The 23,199-nt window shown below is 35.4% G+C and overlaps 1 protein-coding gene across 7 annotated transcripts in view; it reads left to right on the forward strand.

Annotated features, from left to right (window-relative positions):
- LOC140434724 (uncharacterized) overlaps positions 1-23,199 on the forward strand; it is an 814,516-nt gene that overhangs the window by 350,803 nt on the left and 440,514 nt on the right. The window contains exons 5-8 of one of the 7 annotated variants that reach the window (XR_011950077.1): positions 14,385-14,551; positions 14,810-14,884; positions 20,681-20,755; positions 20,811-20,909. The exons of 5 other annotated variants lie outside the window; for them this stretch is intronic. Coding sequence is in view for 1 of the 2 variants with exons in the window: in XM_072523199.1 (XP_072379300.1) it covers positions 10,364-10,443 (80 nt within the window). In the remaining variant the exon portion in view is untranslated. Of the gene's footprint in view, positions 1-10,363; positions 10,497-14,384; positions 14,552-14,809; positions 14,885-20,680; positions 20,756-20,810; positions 20,910-23,199 lie in introns of those variants that run through there. One more of the 7 variants, XM_072523199.1, reaches the window with a different exon arrangement.

The following is a 23,199-nucleotide window of genomic DNA, read 5'->3' on the forward strand; positions in this document are numbered from 1 at the left end:
AAAACACAATCGAAGATAAATACCCTCTCCCAAAAATAGATGAAATTTTAGATAACTTAGGTAAAGCCACATATTTCACAACTTTAGACTTAGCCAAAGGATTCCATCAAATAGAAGTCCATCCCGACTCTATAGAAAAAACCGCTTTCACTTTACCTCATGGCCATTTCGAATTTCTTAGAATGCCTTTCGGTCTAAAGTGCAGTCCAGCAACTTTTCAAAAACTAATGGACAATATTCTACGCCCCTTTCTACACAAATTTTGTTTCGTCTACATGGATGACGTTATCATATTTTCAAAATCATTACAAGAACATCTTATCCACATCTCGCAAATTTTCCAAAGATTCCAAGACACCAATTTAAAAGTCCAACTTGACAAATCCGAATTCTTAACAAAAGAAGTCACCTTCCTAGGCCACGTTGTTACCCCAGAAGGAGTCAAACCAAATCCCGCAAAACTCAAAGCGATAAGAGAATATCCACTTCCCAAGACAATAAAAGAAATAAAATCCTTTTTAGGACTAATCGGATATTATAGACGCTTTATCCCAAATTTTGCAAAAATCACTTCTCCCCTAACACGGTGTACAAGAAAAAACGCGACTATTGATCCAACAAATTCTACCTACCTAGAAGCATTCGCTAAATGCAAAGAGTTACTTTCAAACTCTCCGGTTTTACAATATCCTGATTTTTCAAAACAATTCACATTAACAACCGACGCTTCCAACATCGCACTAGGCGCTGTGTTAACCCAAGACGGTCACCCAGTTGCATATCATTCTCGTACCCTAAATACAGCCGAGCAAAATTACAGTACAACAGAACGCGAATTGCTCGCGATCATCGATTCTTGTAAACATTTCCGCCCGTACCTTTATGGAACTCGTTTTATAGTCGAAACTGACTATAACCCTTTGGTATGGATTTATAAAATAAAAGATCCTACATCCCGTCTAGCCAGATGGCGATTAAAATTAGAAGATTACGACTTCGAAGTTAAATATCGCCGAGCTCGCGACAATCAAGTTAGTGACGCCCTATCTAGAATACAAATTAACGCCCTTACGAAATCATAGCCGAACCACCTAATACTAACGACTTTGACCCAGACGAATTTTTAGAAACATTCGATAATATTCAAAATAATCTCAATGAAACTCAAACACAACACACTTCATTAGAAGACCCTATTAATGGCATACCTATATCAGAAGAACCCTTAAACTTATCAACTAACCAAATAATAATTATACCTAACAGCGAAAAATACGACGTCATTTACAAAAGAATATTTAAAAAACATAGATACTCCGTTCACGTTACTGAAAATTGGCAAGATTGTCTTGTAGACGCATTTAAAGCAATTTTAAAACCCAGCCAAAAATTCGGCATAAAAACTCCACATTGCTTCCAACCGTTCATATGTAATTTCTTTAGAACACACATAGATAATACTGTTAAAGCAAATTTTTGTGAAAAACTCTTACAAGATATAGAAAGCGAAGAAAAACAAATAGAATGCACAAAAACTTACCACGTTATGAATCACAACGGCATAATTGAAACATATAAACACTTAAAACAAAAGTTTTACTGGCCCTCAATGCAAACCACAATAGCAAATTTTATTAACAAATGTGATATTTGTTTACAAAACAAATATGAACGCCAACCATACAAGCTACCTCAGTTAGGTCCGCTATTAGGACAAAAACCATTTGATATTTTGCATGCAGATATACTACAATGCAACAAATCTTATTACCTAACATTAGTCGACTCATTTTCAAAATATGCACAATGCTATAAACTTCCAGACAAAACCTCCGTATCAATCTTAAGCAAAATTAGACATTATTTCTCACACCATAACCATCCCAAGAAAATTGTATTCGACAGCGGAAAAGAATTCAACTCCTCAGTTATCAAAGAATTCTTGAATCTACACAAAATCGAAACTCATACAACCACTGTAAATAACTCTTCATCAAACTCCCCAGTCGAAAGATTTCATTCAACCTTGTTAGAAAAAATTCGAACATTAAAGGCACAAAATCCGCAAAACTCCCTAGATGACACCTTTACACAAGCTGTCCTTGTGTACAATCAATCCATTCACAGCTCTACCGGTTATTCACCCTTTTCAATACTTTACGGCCCTTATTTAAACGAAATTAATTTTGATTTTGATCTACCTATCTATGAAACTTATAATGAACAACATAAAAACGAACTACTTCCATTTATTGACCACATATACACAAAAACAAAAGAAAAAGAGACAAAGCTCTAGAAAAAGCCAACAAAGACACAGAAGAAATACCTACAATTACACAAAAAGTTTACGCAAAGAAAAAGAAAATTCAACCCAAACTAGACCCTCTATATCAGACAATAACCCCCACTTCACAAAACAAAACAAAAATTACTGGCCTAACGGCAAAAAATAACAAAACTAGTACACACTTAAAATACGTTAAAAGACAAAGAAAACACTACACAAAATCCTCTTTACAGGATGGCCCTTCAACATCTGCAAGCACTGGTCAAAATCCAGGAGATACCCAATAATGGCTACTATACGGAATCAATAGGAGATTCAAAAATTATAACTCATTTCCACAAACACATACTACAGATTGACTTAGACAAACTCCAACAAACACTATCCAACAGTAGTGACAACTTCAACAACGTTTTACCAAACATACCCACGATACAACTTCTCAAAAATCAATTTACACACCTACTAAAAGAAGCAGAAGATAACTTACACAAAATCACACGGAAAAGAATACAAAAACGAGGTCTTTTCAACTTCTTAGGTACGACTATCAAATACATTACTGGCAATCCCGACGACTCAGACTTCGAACTCCTCAAATCTCATCTCGCTGCAGTCGAGCTTAAACAAAACGAAATAATAAAAAAGTATAACAATCAAATCTCTTATGGCGAAACCTTTAATACCAGATTCGACATACTTCTTAAAAAGTTAAATGACAATAATGCCCTATTATCAAACGAATTAGATCATGTTTCCAAACAATTAGCCATAATCAATGAAATATTAGAAATACAAAGCATAAATGAATACATCAAAAAACTAATAAGAACAATAACAATCTCTCAATCTAATATTCCGAATATCGAACTCCTTACACTACATGAGATACTCAATCTTCAAAATACACTTCTCTCAATTTATCCTCGAGACGCTCTAATACTTAATGAAGAACACCCCTATGAACTCTTAGAAGCTTCACATTCAGTAATATATATAACTCAGACAAGTATGCTTATAATCCTAAAAATTCCTATTCTCCACGTCCACTCTTACCCAACTTCCAAAATATATTCGATACCCAACAACGAACAAGCAATGATAATCCCACCTGCAAAGTACTACGCAAATAACACATGGTACGAAAATTGCACGCCAAAATCCAACATCATCATTTGCCAAAATAGAGTTTATTCAAAATGCCAAATCCCAGACGTACAAGGATGCCTCACTGCACATGTTACAGAAAACTTCATCATAGAGACTGACCATGTCGTTCTACTAGGATTAGCAGAACCCCTCAAAATTGGCGAAATCACTGTCAACCACTCCAGCGTGATTTCCACGGACAAAAGATAAATCCGCAGACCATCCAAGAACTACAAATGCCAAATATTATACAAATGAAACTTCACCCGAAACATTCGCTTATATTGGAAAAATTTGAAATTCCAAGAACCCATCACCGACTCGAGCCCATCGAAACAACGAATCTACAGCCATTGATGACAACCAGCATCAGCCTCATCCTTACTTTATTAATCATATCTGTTTTAGCACTAATTTTATATGTAGCAATTCGTAAGAGAAGAAGAATTTACAGATTGTTATTTGGACCCAAAATGCCACAACACCAAGTAGCAGCCCTTCAAGAACTTCTCGAAATTCCGAGGACGGAATTCAATCCCAAGGAAGGAGGAGAAATGTAATCATAACACCTAGACAAACGCAACGCAATACCAACGCCACGAGACCTCCGCCAAGACCACATAGACGGAAGCCAACAACACCATTTAGATTATAAGTTATTACCTTAAACCTTATAAATAGAGATAAAAATAAAAAAGTACATTCATTCTTTAGAGTCACTTCATAGCTTAAAGTTCAACAGTAATAATTATTATTGTTAACATTTTATTTAAGTTTGTAACATTGTATAATTTCAAAAATAAAGTTTTTTTTAACAAGTGTTCCAAGTGAGAAAATATAATTATATATATATATATATATATATATATATATATATATATATATATATATATATATATATATATATATATATATATATATATATCCTTTTTTTAAGATAAGAATGTGACTGTGTGTGACGTCACACAGTGATCAGGTGCATCGTTGCCAAACTATTTTTCCATTTCTTACGGCCGATTTCATAATGATTCGCTAAAGTGGACTTTAGTAAAAGAAGACTTTATGTTAAAGTCGACTTTAAAGTGGCTGTCAATGATATTTGATTTCATAACTCGCTTTAAAGGGCTCTTTAAGTAAAGTGGCTTTTAATGAAATTTTATACTGTTGGTTAAACTGAATTACAATGTATTTGAACTAAAATGGAAATAATCACATTGAATGTCATACATTTTGGCCATTTTGCCGTACGTTTGTATTTGTTTTCTACTTACCAGATTGATATATTATACTTAATTGTCGGTTTTTAACTACTAAATTACTTAATTACTAATCCAGATTCAATTTAATTATTAATACCTTTAATACTAATTTAATACCACTTTAACTACTAATTATTATTGTTTCTTTATATATTTCTGTATAAATATTATTACTGGACTTTCTTTAGATTTATTACTTAATACTTACTAAAATGTACTACTATTACTTAAAAATTAATTAGTTTATTAATTAGTTCATCATCATTACTATACTTTTCTTTTTAATAGATTAATTACTTAATACTTACTTTCAATTCTAGTTTACTATTAATTTTATTAATATTAGATATTCTATTAGTATAATACCTATATCATTAACCTAAATCTCTTTTCTTAATCTAAATCTTTGATAAAAATCCAGATCATCATAATGTTCAAAATAGTTTATTCTTAATCTGTAAATTTTTGGTCTCCTAACCGCAATAAATTCCTCTTCATCAGATGAACTTGAACTAGATGTTTCAAAATTATGTATAATTGCGCTTTTAAAGTGTAAATATGTTTAAAGAATGGTATTACAAAAGTAATATGTTATTACAATGTAGGATGGCAGTTACGCTAACCTTAAACAGTGTGGTTAAAATATTCAAAAAACAAAAAATAGGTTATGTACTCTTTAAAGGAAGCTTTAACAACTTAAAGGTCCGAAATCCTCACTTTAAAGTTAAAGTGGGCTTTTGATAAAAAGGATCCTTTAACTTGATTATGAAATGAAAATCTAAAGTTAAAGGCAACTTTAAATTTAAAGTCTCCTTTAACTTGATTATGAAATCGACTGTTATATTCTTCTTAAACACATATAACCTAACTTTTTATTTTCTTCTTTTAAAAACAAGTTGGTCACTTTTGATTTACAAATTGTAAATGTTTAACACACATAACCTAACTTTTCGTTGTTTTCTTTTAACACTTTTGTCACAGTATAGACAAAGAAGATAGACGCTTATAGCTTACATAGTTTTATAGTTTTACAAAAATGTTTTGTGGAGCAAATTTTGTTTACCCAGCCCTAATATATTATTTAAAAATAATATACCAGACAGCTACTCAAAAAGTGTAACTAATTTGTCGGATAAAACTGTATATTCATATGTTAATGTATATAAAAATAGAACCTGTGACACATTTGATAATCTAAAAATCCCTACTGTTGATTCTGTTGACTTTATAAGGAGGTATACTTGACATTCTATTTCAAAAGAATTTTGAAATATTAGCTGTACAACCGAATATTATTAAAACATGTTTTTCGATTTAGTACCATAAATTTTAGTCACCTTTTGAACAAAGACCACTCAAATATTGTACCGTTCGCGTCATAAAAAACTGGTACAACTCTTATAACCAAAAACCGTGTTTTTTAAGTTGTGTACGTTGGTCTTGTCACATGTGTCATTCTAATTTCTAGGGCACTGTTGCCAGTTCAACGAAAATATTATATGAAAAAAGCTAAAAGTAGGGCTGTGCGTCAGATCGCCAGTTTTGAGTATACTAAAAACTAAAACATTATCGATCATTCTCTATCAGTCAGTCACATTTATTTAAACATGCATCCTAAAAAATTCTCCTATTACTATTGTAATTTTCCATAATCTTAATTAAGTATCCACACATTGATTTGTGTTTTATAATGTGTATTATAATTTATGAAAATATTTCAATTTAAAAATAATGATAGATAATCAATCTAGACATAACTTTAAATTATTATAATAAAACATTACAGTGAGATATTGGATTGTAACTGTCACGTTTTGAAAAGCGTTTTTTCGTCCCGGATATTTTATAGTTTATAATACGTAGGATAAAATATAATGTTAGTTTTTCACATTTATTGTTCTTGTAATAAATAATAATTTAATTTTGGTAGTTTGCATGTTACTAAACTTATTGACACAAAATACAATTCGTGTTCGGTAGGTAATTGAAGTATAAAATTACAGTATATGCATTCCAATGTTCCCTGTGCCAATAAGGTTTAAAGATCCTTCAAACATTTTGGATATTATGTCAACCCTATCTCTGGTTATTAAATTTATTTTATTTATTTAAATTTATTAGATACGGTTTTTTGTTGTTAATAATAAAAATAATACCTATCTAAAAACTTTATACATTTTTGAACGTTATTTTTTATATATTTAGATTTTGTGCAATTCCGTTGTCTGTGATGGCAACAACGAATTGATTCACGGACCATTATGTCCAGTCTGAACACAGGTTTACATTGGGAAAAAAAAGTGTACCAGTTTTATATGACGGGAAGTGTACAACTTTATTTAGCCTTGTACGTTTGTACTATTTATTAAAATTCAAAACAGAAATTTCAATACTCAAAAAATATTGTACAACTTTATTTAGCCGTATACGTTTGTACTATTTATTAAAATTCAACAACAGAAATTTCAATACTCAAAAATATGAAAATAAAACTAAAAGAAAAAAATAATAAAACGATTATTTGGAAACATCAATAACACGATTATTTAATCGTTTATATCGAAATAACAAGTCAAAATAGTCTATTACAATGAACAGGTAAGATCAATCACTAATCAATATACATATTTAGGAGTTTTGTTCACATCCTATTGTGTTTTTAGTGAGATACAATTAAAATATATTAACTGATTTCAAACTCTGTATTTGAATTTTGAAATGAAACTTTGCATTTTATTCTACTTTATAACCATACAGCTTTAAAACTAGCATATTTATTAAAAACTGTTGCATAACTCTCCATTTGATTTTTTTTTTGATAGTGTATAAGACAGTTCTGTAACAAATAGTTGTGAAACGTTAGAAAACAAAATCATAAATACAACGCAGAGAAAGAAACAATTTTAGGTTTTTTTTTTTTTAATTTCTCGAAGAATGAAAGAGTAGCAAGAAGAGTTTTGAAATTGGTTGAAATTAAAATCAATTTTGTTAAATAAATCAAAGTCGGCTCTGTCGCGTCCATATGTGCAGGGCCAGTCCACGGTTTTCGTCCAGACAATATGGCGTCAAGGTCGCCGAATTTTGTCTAAAAAGATCAAAGGTACCGCGGTAGAGTGAGAATACTGGTTGTTATCTATACTGTGCTTTTGTGTTAAATTGTTAAGTTGTAAATTTTTAACTATACTAATACAGGGTAATATAGGGTTCCAATTATTTTTAACACAAAAATGATTATATAGGTAGTTTCATAAGAAAACAAAGTTTTTTTGGAATTGATAAATATGCCGTCAATAAGTATGGATACAAATTGTGGAACTTGCAAGAACATTCAAGCATAGAAACAGATTATTCTTTGTAACTTTTGTTACCATTTCAAGTTACAACAAACTAACCATTAAGATTATTAAAACAATGACCAGTTATATTTTTCTGCAGTGATTGTGATCTCTTTAAACAAATTCTTAAAAAGCTTACTTTCTGTGACCACATAAACTCTATTTCAATAAAGGCATCTAAACTTCTTGGTTTAGTTACTAGGAATTGCAAGTATTTCTCCATTAATTCAACAAGACTAGTGTATTGTTGCTTAGTTAGAACTATTTTGAAATATTGTTCAGTTATTTGGTCACCCTATTTTCAGATCAATATTGATACCATAGAAAGAGTCCAGCATAAATTTTTGAGATATTGTGCATACCACATCCACACTACTATTGAAAATCATGATTATTTCCGTATCGAACAACAATTATCTTTACCCTCACTCAAGAACCGCCATGACATGTCAGGAGCTATATTTATATATCATACAAGATCATACATGGATTTATTCATTGTTCAAACCTGTTAAGCCAGTTTAACTTTAATGTTCCCCATCAAGCTTTACGGTACCACATAGTTTTTAATATTCCTTTCCACAGAACAACCTATGGTATTCACAACCCATTGGATAGATACATGGGGCTATTAAATGATCGGGATTTTATTTTCAATATAACTTTAACTTAGTTAAAAAGATATCTTGCTTTGTGATATGTATATTGGGATTGTTGAATTTTGTTATACTTTTGTTATTACAATTTTTGTTAAGATTGAATTTTGTTATGATCGTATACTTTGTTTTTTTTAGTATGTAAGATTTTTGTCTCATTTTTTCTAACTTTTTAATATTGATTTTATAAGTAATTTCAAGTTTTGAATCCTAACTGTGATATTGTATATTGTAATTTAAACTGTTAATGGGGTTATCCCGTGTATTAAACAAATAAAAATAAAAAAATTAATATAGAAGTTTCATTATTCAAAAATCCTTAACAATGTAAGAATTTTGTTAATTATAGCTGTTCTGTACCAGTATACAAAATTATTTAGATTTTCTAACTCACCTGATTATCTGAATCAAATACAAAAATAACTTTTAAATAAATATATATTACAGAAATGTACTTTTATTAGAACAAAATTGCAATGCCTATATAATTCTTTTTTCAATAAAATTAAAAGACTTCATCACCACTATCAATACAAAAATCATCATCATAATCATCATCTTCTGCTAAATCAATATCTACAGGGCTAATGTCTTCACGATCAAAAACAATTTCTCTATCCCACCAGCGCTGTATCTCACATTCTGTACTCTTTATTGTTTTGGACCATACTTCTGGTGTAATTTGGGCCAGGGACTCCTTCCACACTGCTAAAGACTTTGCAGTAGAACTGCCATTTGTGCCAACATGATCAGAGTAATACCGTTTACTTATTCCCCATATATGCTCAATTACATTAAAAATACAATGGTATGGAGGAAGTCGAAGGACTCTATGCCCATATTTTTCAGCCATTCTATCTACTTCATATATTATTTCTGGTTTATTCCTATAAGCAATGAAATATTAAAAGCATACCCAATTGCACAAATTTAATTAAAAACATACCTCTGGACCAGTTCAAGCAATTGAGGTTTTAACATTGTTTGTTCATGTACAATATTGTTATTTTCCAACCACTCTTTTATTTCAGCTTTTTTTGAAACATATGTAGGAGCTTTATTAATTATTGTGCTATGATATGGAGCATTATCCATTATAATAATTGATGGTTCCTCTAAATTATTTTCAACAGGTGATGTTCAAACCATTGCAAAAAGTTATGACGATTCATTTCTCCATGGTAGTCGCAGTCCTTTGTTTTGGATGAAAAAACCAATTCAGCTCCCTGAATAAATCCATTACAATTTCCTGCATGGAGAATAATGTATCTAAAAAATAGTTTAAATTACTAAATAAAATATATATCTAAAAAATAATTTAAATTACCACATATAATATAAATATTATGAAATTAGTTATCTTGGCCATTATTGAAGGTAATGGTAAAAGCTACAAACAATGTTCTTGTGTAGTGCAGCAGCATAATATTGATGAGTTTGATTTTTTGTACATTCATTATAATTTTAAAACGATGATAAAACAAAGCATAAGTTCCCATAACCATTTCAGTTTTATTTTAAAGCACATTGTTAAATGTTTTTATTTCTTTTAAATTTGAACATTGCAACAAAATATAGTTGAGTTTAAATGCATTTTTTAAACATATATTTAAATTTGTACATGGTGAATTAATTATTAACTAGATTAACTCAATTATTATTGTACTTTTTTAGGTATTAACCACGGGGTGAATACTGACTGTGTCACTTTCTTAACACTCACATGTTATTGTTTATTGTTTTGTGTAAAATAGATCACAATAAAATGGATGTTAAACAAAAAAATATATATTTACCTTGCACCACCGACTTTGGTTTTCTTAACACTTTTGTCACTTGAATCTTGCCAAGAACGACTAATAGTACCATCTTGAAAAATCCAAGTCTCGTCCAAGAAAACAAATGTGTATAGACCTTCATTTTTTAGTTTTACATACTGCTGCAGAAACATATGTCTTTTAAAAACAATATTGGGTAACTCCATTAAACCACGTCGTGAATCATCTTTTTTATAACGAAAACCAATATTGCGTACAATTTTCCATAAAGATGTAAGACTACCAGTAAACTACCATCGCTTGTAGTGTTTGTAATTTAACTTGTTCCTCTAAAATGATTATTTGTTTTAAAGATGATTGATATTAAATTTGGCCAAAAACTTACTTTTATTGTACATGTTATAAATAATATTTTGAATAGTCATTTGATTGAATTCGTCTATATTCTATATCAACAACTGGTTTTGTATGTTGTCTTTTTTGCTTTGGGCTTCTTAATGGTTCACCCCTATTGGCTTTTACTGCAATTTTATTTACAAGGGACAGGCTACTGCTACTCTCTAAAAATACTTTCATATAACCTCACTTTTTAATCAAAATGAAATAGGATTGTTTAAAAATGTAAAATTAAATATTGCTCACATTTTATATCACTATTTAAAAAGAAATAGAACAAATAATTACTTACATCCCTAACTGCTTCAAACAGAAGTAATATAGATTGATGATCACGTTCTGCCTCAAAGTATGAAATTAAAGAAATGACCATTTTTTGGGCAGAACTTCCTAAAGCTTTAGGCATTTTTGAAAATTTATAAAATTTTCAAATTTATAAATATTTTTATTAGTTCTGAAAAGAACTTTTTTAGTTTAATTTATAGCAAAAATTGAAACGAAAAAAATAAACAACCAACACCACCTAACCACAGAATATTGTTTTCTATTTTGAGACCTAACCACCACCTAACCTCCACTCCACTTCAGATCACAGACCCATACCACCGAACAACGGTTGTTCGGTGCCCATACATACTCTAGACCAGTGGTCGCCAACCTGTCGATCGCGAGCTACCGGTAGCTCGCGGAGGCAATTCTGGTAGCTCTCACAACGATTTTAATTTAAAAATTACAAACTGCAAAAATCAGAGAAGCTTCCGAAAATTCCACAAAAAAATCTAATTGTCAAAATATTAAACATAAACAGCGGCAACGTTGCAGTGAGCGATCTGCCCCTGACGCCGTCAAGCTAGAATCGGCTATTTATAGAACCGACCAGCCGGACCAGCGCGTTAGTGTTCGAGAACGATCTGGATTGCTTTGAACCGGATAAATACGCACGGCGCGGCGACATTGCGCTTAGTTTAAAACTGAACGCGTAACCAACGTCCAGCAGTTGGGTTAGTAGAGAACAACAAAAATAATATTATGGCAAGCAGTTTTAAGAAGGTAAAGACATACCACTTTCATTCGGAATGAAAGAACAATACTTTTGTACAGAAGTTAAAGATAAATTTGTGTGTTTGTTATGTAGTACTTCGGTCTCCGTTGCTAAAAAAGGAAATATTGAGAGACATCATAAAACTGTACATTCTAATTTTGAAAAATCATTCCCACTACATTCTGCCGCCAGAAAGGAGAAATTGAAACAGTTAAAAAAATAGTTCATTGGACAACAATCAATATTTTTAAGAACAGTCAACAAAAATAAGGCTGCAACTGAAGCACCGTACCATGTGTCCCAGATAATTGCACAAAAAAGAAACCTTATGAAGACGGGGAAATGATAAAACAGGCGTTTTTAGAAGCTGCTGATTCGGTATTTGCCAACTTTAGAAATAAAGACGAGATAGTTTCAGCTATAAAATCTATGCAACTTTCTGCTAATACAGTGACGAGACGTGTAGAAGTAATGAGCAATGATATTTTTTTACAGTTAAGAACCGACTTAGATAACTGTGTTTATTTTTCATTTCAACTGGATGAATCAACAGATGTCGTTGACACTGCCCAGATGGCCGTGTTCGTCGGGATGGTTTTTAGTGATTTTACGATTAAAAAAGATCTTTTGAAGTTCATTCCACTGAAAGGACACACTACTGGACAGGAGTTGTTTTCTCATTTAAAAAATATTATTTCTTCCGAGAAAACTCCAATATCGAAAATGGTAGGCTTGACAACCCATGGCGCTCCAGCTATGGTGGGTTGTGATAAGGGTCTGGTGGCGTTATGTCGTAAAGATGAAACTTTTCCGCAATTTCTCTGTTACCACTGCATTATCCATCAGTAAGCATTATGTGGAAATTTCCTGAAACTCAACAACGTTATGAAACTGGTGGTAAAAATTGTGAACAAGATTAGGAGCTCAAGCGTTACAAAGAAGATTATTTAGAACCTTGGCCGATGAAGTTGACTGTCAATACGGGGACCTACTCCTTCACTCTGAAGTCCGATAGTTAAGTAGAGGACGGGTGCTGAAACGTTTTAATGGTATCCTATCTGGCATAGTTCAATTTTTCAAACAACGCTATGAACCGACTCCGGAACTAGAAAATTCGATCTGGATTAGAGATTTTGGTTTTCTCGTGGATATTACAGAGAAATTAAACGAACTTAATTTGCAGCTTCAGGGGAGAGAAAGAACTAGCGGAAATGATTTTTGATATAAAAGCATTTATCAAAAAGCTGGAGTTTTGGGAACAAAACCTAATTAACAGCGATTTCAAGCATTTTCCTATTCTTTCAGAAAAAATATCTCAAAATCCATTAGAACCCTATGACAACAAATATCATGTATAAATAATTTCTACCCTAAAGAGTAACTTCAAAAATCGTTTTAAGGATTTCAATGAAATGGCTTTAGTAGCGCAGTTTGTTGTTTCACCCTTTATGGAAATTGATATCCACCAGCAGTTTGCAGCTTGTGTTATGCAGAACTTTGGCGACGACATCGCTGCAACAGAAATGGAAGTCATTGAGTTTAAAATGATTTCGCCTTAAAATCGTTAGTCTCAAGTACTGAATGTATCTGGCCTATTGTAAGTAAAGACAAATATTCAGTTCTATGCCGTGTTGCCTTGAAAGTGAAAGCATTATTCAGTTCAACCTATTTGCGTGAATCTTCTTTTTCTAATATAAAGTTTATTAAGAACAAATATCGCAATCGACTTACAGATGAACATTTGGATAATTGTATTCGAATGGCTGCATCAAATTATACTGAAAACATTAAAAAAATTATCGATGAGTCTGAGTGTCAGCCTTCTCATTGAACGTGCTTTTTTATTTTTTAATGTTTATGTTTATGATAGTGCGTTACTTTTTTGTTGTTATTATTAACTATTTTTAAATCATACGTGACATGCCGTTGTGGCTGGATAAAAGTTTGTGTTTATTTTTCAAATACCTTCGTTTGATAGGTAGGAATGTAGCTATGAACAAGTACGGACTAGTAATATTAGTTACTTTGTTATTAGTTTATTATTAGTACCTATGTATTATGTATTACCAGTTAAACAGTAAAATAAAAACATATAATGATAGATTAACTGTGGATTATTTCATTTACGTTGCGTTACGTGGCTTCCGTGTGGGTAGCTCGCTGTTTATTCCAAAATTAACAAAGTAGCTCAACACATTGAAGAGGTTGGCGACCACTGCTCTAGACCTTTCACGTAAATGGTCAAGGTCAAGACAGCGAATTACTTGCCTTTCCAATACAGAGATGTCGCCTTCAGTCAACTGTCTTGTCATATTTAACAATTGACATTGACAATTAAATTGTAGGCTATTTTTTTATTTATTTAAATGTAAATAGTTGTTTACACCATGCGTTCGATCATCCCGTGTTGTGTTTCCACATGTAAAAAAAACAATATTTTGCTTCATAGGTTCCCAAATCCTAAAAAGCATCTTAATAGATTTCAGTTTTGGTTGCAGAAAATTAATAATCCTGAACTTTATTTAAAGAAACCTGAAACAGTTTATTCCAATAGACGAGTGTGTCATCAACATTTCGAGAATATATATTTTTCGGAAGGTTGCAAAAGATTACATACAAATGCAATTCCGACTTTAAAGTTATCAGGTAAGTTATTTATCTAAAAAATCCTACAAGTTCTTTCAAAATTTTCATTTAACTAAATGTTAAACATGTATTACAAAAACAGTGCTGTCACATGATATTAATGTTTAGCCTTTTGAACAAATTGGAAAATGGAAATATTGGAAGTTTTTAGTAAAATTATGATTTTTGTTTGTATTGGTATTTCAGCCCTAATTACAACACTACCCACTACCAAAATTTTCAAATATATATAGATTACAGTAACTTTCATATTTTCAGGTAATGGAATAAATCTTATTTCCAACCATATGATTAATCCTGGAGAAACTGAAAAAGAGGATAAGATTGAGTTAGGTGAGTATGACTCTTCAAAGTATTTTTTTTTTTGGTGGTAAATCTTCTAAAGACCGTACCAGGCCGTGTCCCCGTTAAGGATGACCTGGCGTGAGTTGGATTCAGGGTGGAAGGATCCATCCGCACGCAGTCCCCCCAGAGGAGTCGTGCTCACAGATACACCCATAGCTCCCTGCCTGCCAACTAAAGTCCACCCCCTTTTATACAGGCTACTCATGCGGTAGGTCCTCTTCAGACCGGTGCATCGCATGAATAGCCCATCCCCTCTCTCTCTCTCTCTCTTTCGCCCTCTCTCTCACTCTCTTACCTACCTTTGCTGTAGATTCCTCTCCAATATCTCCTTCTTTCTGACAATTTGAGTTACTGCCTCCAATATTGCCTTGTACTCAGTCTCTCCTCTCATTGCTACCTGCATTATGGTATTTGTACTTACCCTACCTAGCTTTCTGTACAATTCGTTTCTGTCCTCATCAAATCTTCTGCACTCGAATACACAGTGCTCGGCCGTGTCAGCCACTCCACAGTCTGTGCAATTTCCATCCGCAACCTTCCCTATCCTTTCTAGATAGGCCCTGAAGGAGCCGTGCCCTGTTAGGAACTGGGTGAAAAAGTAATTGGTGTCTCTGTCCCCGCACTTCATCCAGTCTGCGATATTTGGAATTAATACCCTCGTCCAGGCCGCTCTATGCTCATTTGTCCATTCTTCCTGCCATTCCGTTATGCTCCTATTCCTGGCTATTATTTTCTCCTGCTCATCCTTCCCGTAGGTTTCTGCCCTTTCTTTCACCATCAAGTGGATGGGTAACACACCCGCGATCACTTGTATGGCCACCGTTGATGTTGTTCTGTATGCACGTGCTACCCTTAGTAGTGCTTTCCTTTGGGCGTTCTCTAGCATTCGTCTATATTTCTTGATGTTAAGCACTTGTTGCCATACCGGTGCCGCGTAAAGTATAGTAGAGTGGACCACTTCCATTAGAATTCTCCTTTTGGCGTTCCCCGGACCCCCCACATTGGGCATAATCCTTGTCAGCGCCGCAGTCCTCACCTCTGCCTTGCTAACGACATATTTCACGTGCTCGCCAAAAGTTCGCCTCGTATCTAGGACTACTCCCAAGTACTTCACTTTTTTGGCAGGTACGATCCTTTCTCCCTCCAGGACAAAAACTATATGGTCTCTGGCCCTCGGACCCTTGAGAATCACAGCTTCAGTTTTCTCGGCCGCTAACATGAGATCTCTGCTTCCCATCCACGTCTTCACTTTGTTGAGGGCTCGATTCCCTCTCTGCATGATTGACCAGTTTTCATCGTGTTCCACCAGCACCACCAGATCATCCGCATATGCTATTGCCTGTACGCCGGTGCCCAGGTCGGTCTCCAAAATCTCGTTGTAAAGAACATTCCAAAGCAATGGCCCCAGTACGGAGCCTTGCGGCACTCCTGTCGTGGTTCTCATAGAGTTACCTCTCGCAATGTTGATGCATCTATCTGTGAAGTAGTTCCTAACCAAATTCTGCAAATAGGAAGATATCCCCAAGTCGCCCAGTAGTCTGACGATAATTTCCCAGCTAGCGCTATTAAAAGCATTTCTTATATCAAGGAAGAAAGCCACCATCCATCTGCTCCTACATATGGATATCTCCCTCTTGATCCTGCTTATAGCCTCTACCGCAGATTTCCCTTTCCTGAACCCATACTGCCGGTCGGATATGCCACCCCTCTCCATTATTTCCCTCTCTAGCCTTGTCTTCACAATAATCTCAAAGACTTTGCCTAAGGTATTTAACAGGCATATAGGTCTGTACGCCCCGGGCTCCTCTAATTCCTTTCCTGGTTTAGGGATAAGTATGAGATTTGCCGTTTTCAGGTCTCCTGGGAACTCTTGTCTTCTTAGCAGGTTGTTCATAATATCCTGTACCCATTGCACTTTATCCTCAATGATGGTTTTTATTATCTTGGGTACCACTCTATCCGGTCCAGGCGCTTTTCCTGCTTTGAGCGTTTTGCCAGCTTCCGTCACCTCTTCCCTTGTGAATTCAGTCACCGGTGTCTCTAATTGGAGTGGTATAAATCTTACTTCTTCCCTCTGTGGGAAAAGAGCCTCAGCCAGTTCTTTCCTTCGACTTTCCTCGATCTTAAAGAAGCCTCCTGTCCCTTTAAAACTCTTGACAACTATTCGGTAGGCGTCTCCCCAGATATCATTTTCAAGATTTTCGCAAAGTTCTTTCCAACATCTCCTTTTTTCGCCATTTATTTCTCGCACCAGCTCTTTCTTCATGGCTTTTAATCTTTCTACCTCCTCTTCCATCACTCGATGCCTCCCTCTGTCCCTCGTGACTTTTCTTCTTAGCTCGATGTAGCCTCTTCTTATTTCTTCAATCCTCTCCGTCCACCAATAGGGACGACTGTTTGCTCTCCTTCCCCGCGGACTGCACCTTTCTGCTATATCTTTTATTTTCTCGTATCCCTCTTCGAAGTTTCGGGCCTCACCTTCCATTCCTTGGATTTCCTCTTTAACTCTTCTTTTGTCAAGATATTTCGACCTGCCTCCCTCCCTTGGTTTTGTTACGTTTCCTCTAATTTTAAGCAAAATGTATTTGTGATGAGTGAATATTTCTCCATCCAGAACGTCCCACTCTGCCACCTTTCTACTTATCGGCGTCGTTGCCATTGTGACGTCAATATGTGTCTGACTTTCTCCTCTGACGAAGGTCGCCTTACCGTTGTTGACCGCTCTTACCACCAAATTTAGAGTCTGGATAATCTCATTCCACATTTCTCCCCTCTCGTCATTCCTTGGCGCCCCCCATGAAATAGACTTTGCATTCAGATCCCCAGCAACGATTAGTCTTTTTTTTCCTACTATGGTTTCTGCTATTTCCTCTACCAGATTCTTATAATCTCCTAGTGGGATATTAGGGGAGATATATGTCGCCACTATTGTGACGTTCCCAAGATCCAGGATCAGAAATCCGGCTTTCCTCTGGCAGGTTTTCACCCCCAGCTCTCTATTTCTAATGTAGACTGCTACATCTTGCCTTTTGTCCGTGATCCAGCCTCCTTGGGCTGTAATCTTTTTATTTGGCTCGGACACTATCAGCAGGTCCGCTTTTAATTCCTGTCCCCTGATCCTGAGCAAATCATGCGCCGCCCTACATCTCCCCAAATTCACCTGCACTATTATCAACCCTTTAAGTTCATCCCCCGTAGAGTCGAATTTAAAGGCCTAATCTTCCTCCTACCGGCGCACTTGCGCCTCTTCCCCTAGAGTCTCTTTCGGCTACCAGCTTCCTGAACTCAGGACAGTATTCCGAGTCTGTCCTGTGGTCCTCGCTGCAGATTCCACAATGTGGCGCATTGTTGCATTCCCTGGCGCTGTGCCCTTCCTCCCAACAGTTCAGACATTTGTCCCTTGCAGCCCTTTCTTTACATTTGTCTCTGGTATGCCCGAAGTGCAGACACGAGTAGCAGCGTATTGGTCGGTATCTGGGTGCCATGACCTTACAATTCACCAGTCCTATCAGGACCTTTCTCTGCCGTATCAGTGCATCAGCTGCTGTTCTACTAGCTTTGACTACCACCGTATCTCCCCCAAACCGTCCCTCTTTCCTATTGCAGATTTCAATTGATGCTCCTCCCTCTCTTGGTCCCACAGTGTTTCCCAATGCCCTTATGACTTCCCCATCTTCCAGTGTTTGGTCAACGTCGTGTATTAGCACCAGCTTTTCCTGAACTTTCGAGTTAACATCCAGGCCTGTTTTTGACGCGATCTGAGTCGACAGCTCCGCGATTTTTTCCCTGGGTCCTATCAGCTCCAGACGTAGGTCTCCTTGTGCTGTCTTTCTCATCTTTTTGATGTCTACCCCGCTGTGTTTTACATCCACTTTCTGTCTGACCTCTTTTACCATATCCGCGTACAACTTCTCGCCCCCTTTGATGGTGATGTTTCCTCTTTCTGTCCTTCTTCTGCAATTTGGAACCACCAGTGTAATCTCCGCTTCAATATTCTGCAGGCTATATTCCAGCGCCTTTCTTAGTTCTACCCAGGGCATGTTCTCTCCTACTACGCAATAGAGATGTTGCTCGCTCTTTCCCTTGTTCCCTACCTCCTTTATGGCCTCTACTAAATCCATGGCGCTTGTCAAGCTGTTTAATCCTCCCTGTTCGATCGGGATCGTGTAAGCGGCATTTATGGTTTTTCGGCTCCTTCCTCCCCTCATTTCAGAGGTAAACCAATTTAGGACATAGTTTGTATGATCCTTACCTTGTTCTTTTACTAGTTGATCCAATCCCGTGTGGCTTTGTGTCCACTCCGCGATGTAGTTGTCTACTAATTCGTTTTTCTCTCTTTTATCCAACGCAATTATCACATCTTTGTTTCCTGTTGGGACAATTTCCCTTCTCTCTGCTGTTTTTGTCCTTTTAAAGCCATCCTCCGGCCATTCTTCATTTACATATTTCTCGTATTCTTCCTCGCTCATACCTCTCTCTAAACAAGCGGCAATCTCCCCCTCCATTCTTTTTTTCCTCCTTTCCATGTCCTTTTCTATGTCCTCTATTTCCACTTGGACACTCATGTCCCTTTTCTCTATTGTTTCCATTATGAGGATCTCAGGTTTTTCTTGGTATTTTTCCATTTTGGTCTGTAACGACTTAGACATGTTGTGTAGGGCCGTTATAAGGCAGTCTTAATTTCAACCTTGGTTTTTACGTGCTCCTTTGCCATGTTGAGGAGTGCCTTCGATTTCTTTAGGACCTCTTCCACCGCCTTTCTTATCGCGCTTAGTTCTTCACTTTCTCTCCTCTCTTCTACGGCCTTAGCTTCTCTTAAGTCGTCCATATTCTTACTCTTTTGCTCTTCGGTCCCTGCCTTTTTTCTGATTATCCCGTTCTCTCCCAAGCTGTCAGTCCTCGCAGGTGATTCACCTATGGAGTCTCTTCTTCCCAAAATCTCCGATTCTCTCTGTTCATCAAACTGTTTCCACTCCGTGTCCTCGTGCCGGTCGTCATCGTTCTCCTTGTGTTTTTCTCGTTTCGTATCCATGTATGTTCCCACGTGTCGGGAAGAATAAAGGTCCAGCTGGACAGTGCTCCCTTATCCAGCTAAGGCATTTATCGCCCCGGGAGGGTGCCAGGTATCCCGGGGGCACCGTTTGCGACTGCTTTCCGCGCAGCCATTCATCCCTTGGTCACGGTGGCTCACGAGCCGGGATTGCGGGTTTTTTATCGAGGTGCGCTCCTCTTGATTTGCCTCGGTTTTCTCCGGTAGCAGTGGCAGCAACGCTCGTATACCGCCTGGTGTTCCTCAGTGTAGCTGCTTACCCTACACTGTGGGGAGAAAGGATAATGGATGGATAAGGAGTGGGTGATGCTATCTGATTGTACTCGGAGTTCAGGTCTGATGTATTTTGGATATTTTGGTCGTTGACCATTTGGTGACTGTGATTTATGCCGTAGACATGGAGGGTGGCAGTGAGGGCCTGAGGGCCTTCAAATTTTTGTCAGGGATTGATACAATCAGATGAAGGATTTTGGGTGGGGGGAGAAGGCGCAGCAATTGGGAATGATTGCTGCGCCTTTCAGCGTCCGGCGGCGGAGTCCGGCGACCACCCGGTGCACCGACGCCGGACGCTAATTTGGACTGTTCTTGGTTTCATTGGTCTTGCTCCCCTCACATTAATAGAGACCAAGACCAATTACTCGGCCTTCCACCACGTCGAGGTCATTCCACAGTCCCGGAAGGTCTTCAAAGTATTTTAGTTCCATCCATTAGACTAAAAAACATTTCTCTTATAGTTATCTCCCAAGATCATTGTTATGCTCGATCAACGAGATGTATGGAGCAAGAAAACTACAGAGACTATGCAGAAAGTATGTTTCATGCACCATTATTTCCTTTTATAGAACTAAAAATAATTATTTTTAGATGTGGGAGTGTTAAATGACCATAACTATGCATCATGCAGCAAAGAATACAATTCTGAAGTAACTGTTGACACTACCTTTCCTTTTAATGAAACTACAGGTGAGTAGTATGCAGTAGAGTGCATATAAGTATATAAGTATATTGTTGTGGCTTATTCTTAACATTCTCTCTAAAAATTCAGAATGCCACAAACAAAAAGCTATAGAAAAACATAACCTTAGTAAACAAAATACACAATGTACACTAAACACAATAGTCAACCTATTGCAACAGAAATATGAATGCAAAGGAGAGCTTAAGGCGCCGGGCATACAGACAACTTTTAGTCAAACAAGTATTTAGTTGTGTATTATAAGTCTATAGCAATACATTGAAGTGTGCATACTGTCAACTCGCTAGTTGCTCGACTAAAAAATTAAAAGACCTTGATCACCTTTTGACTGAATAGTAGAACAACTATCAATCAACTCAATTTCCACGGTATTAGATGGCCCAATGCATACACTCAACTCGACAGTTGTTTGACGATTATTCAGTTGAGAGTAGCAACTGGATAAATCATTATGGACTTCTTATATACAGTTTTTTAGTTCTTTTTTATATTTTCTAATTCTTTTACCATTTTGTTTGTATTGTTTTACATGTGTGGGTATAAAGGTTATTTAACTGTTTCTATATTTTTATTCCGTAAATACTATATTTGCATTAGGAAAGAATCAATTATATATCTATTGATTTGCTCTCACTTAATACAATTTTGGGTATCAACAAAATTTTGAGATGTGGAATAAGTGATACATCTGATCATATTAGATTTTGGACAAATGAGGCTTTGCCCATGTTGCAGTCAATGGCATTTGAAAAAAAAAAGAGTACATGACCAAGCTCGTCCCCCGAGCCTAAAAAATTGGATATTTACAATTAAAAATTTAATTTCTATTTGGAATACCTTGAAAACATCTGGATTCAAATACTTGTTACCCAGACGTTTGAACCAGGATCCCATCGAAAACATATTTGGACAAGCTAGAGCTTTTGGGGCACTCTATACAAATCCCTCACCATCAAGTTTTGCTGGTATTTTTAAAACAATGATGGTGAATTCAAGCTTTAAAATTCATAAAGCATCATTTAATTGTAAAGATGACGGAAGCACAAATTGGTTTACTTCCACTAAAACATTTTTTTATAATAAAGGGAAAATGTTATTCCTAATGATTATGTTATGCAAGACATACCAACTATTCCCACAAATATTGTCAATTTACGTGAGAAGTTGAGCAAGTTGGTAACAAATTATGTAGCAGGATTCATTTTGAAAAAAATTAAAAGTCTGTGTAAAAAATGTGAAGTTTGTAAAACTTCTTTATTTACAGGAAAAAATAATCCAGATAATGAATTAATACGAGTCAGAGAATACAATAATGGATGGGGTTACAGGTTATGTTATCCAACAGAGGGATTTTTCAATTTTTTTCACATGTCGTTACAGACAATAAATTTTTTCTTAAATACATCTCCTTCATCTAAAACCCTAGTAACTGATATAAAACAACACGTTATTAGACAAAATTTGGATATTTTTTCTTGTAAGGAGCACAAACATAATACAATAGATTCAATTATTACAATAACTACACGAACATTATTGCATAATTGGTGCAAATGTATTAATAATAAAATTCAGGGTAAAGATAGCAGACCTTATTCTGGTAATAATCCTGTTAAAAAAGAAGCTTGCCAAATATATTTGAAGAGGAAAAAGAAAAAATTCTTAAAAAAACCAAAATATTCTGTTTAACGGTTTCTGCAGAGCTTCAAGTAATCAGTGGTGTACTGCAGGGTTTAATTGGTTTTTGGTTTCCTTTTCTACTTCTTCCAGGAACCCGCAGATCAGCAATTCTTCGTATTAGATGATTAACGTCTTGACATTGAATATGACCAAACCATCTTAACCTATACTGTCTCATCTTGTCAGCAATTGTTGCTACCCCTAGACTTCCCCTAATAGACTCATCCCTAATTTTATCCTTTTTTGTCACTCCACCCATCCATCTAAGCATTCTCATTCCAAATACTCTGTTTTTGTCCTAAGTTTTAAACCTTTTTCCTCAAGAGGTTGTCTCCTCTGTTACAGTTTTTGTTCTAAGTAGCTTTCACTATTCTCTATTAACACTACATCATCAGCATACATTAAGCACCATGGAATGTTACCCTGTAGTTTCACTGTTATTTGGTCCAGAAGTAACGAGAATAAATAAAGACTAAGCACTGAGCCTTGGTGTAATCCTATTTTCACATGAAATTTATCAGTCTCTCCCATACCTGTCCCTAACACTAGTTGTTACTCCCTCATACATAAAATGTCTTTCACAATCTTTACATATTC

The sequence above is a fragment of the Diabrotica undecimpunctata genome, chromosome 2 (assembly GCF_040954645.1).
Source record: "Diabrotica undecimpunctata isolate CICGRU chromosome 2, icDiaUnde3, whole genome shotgun sequence".
NCBI classification, from domain to species: Eukaryota; Metazoa; Arthropoda; class Insecta; order Coleoptera; family Chrysomelidae; genus Diabrotica; species Diabrotica undecimpunctata.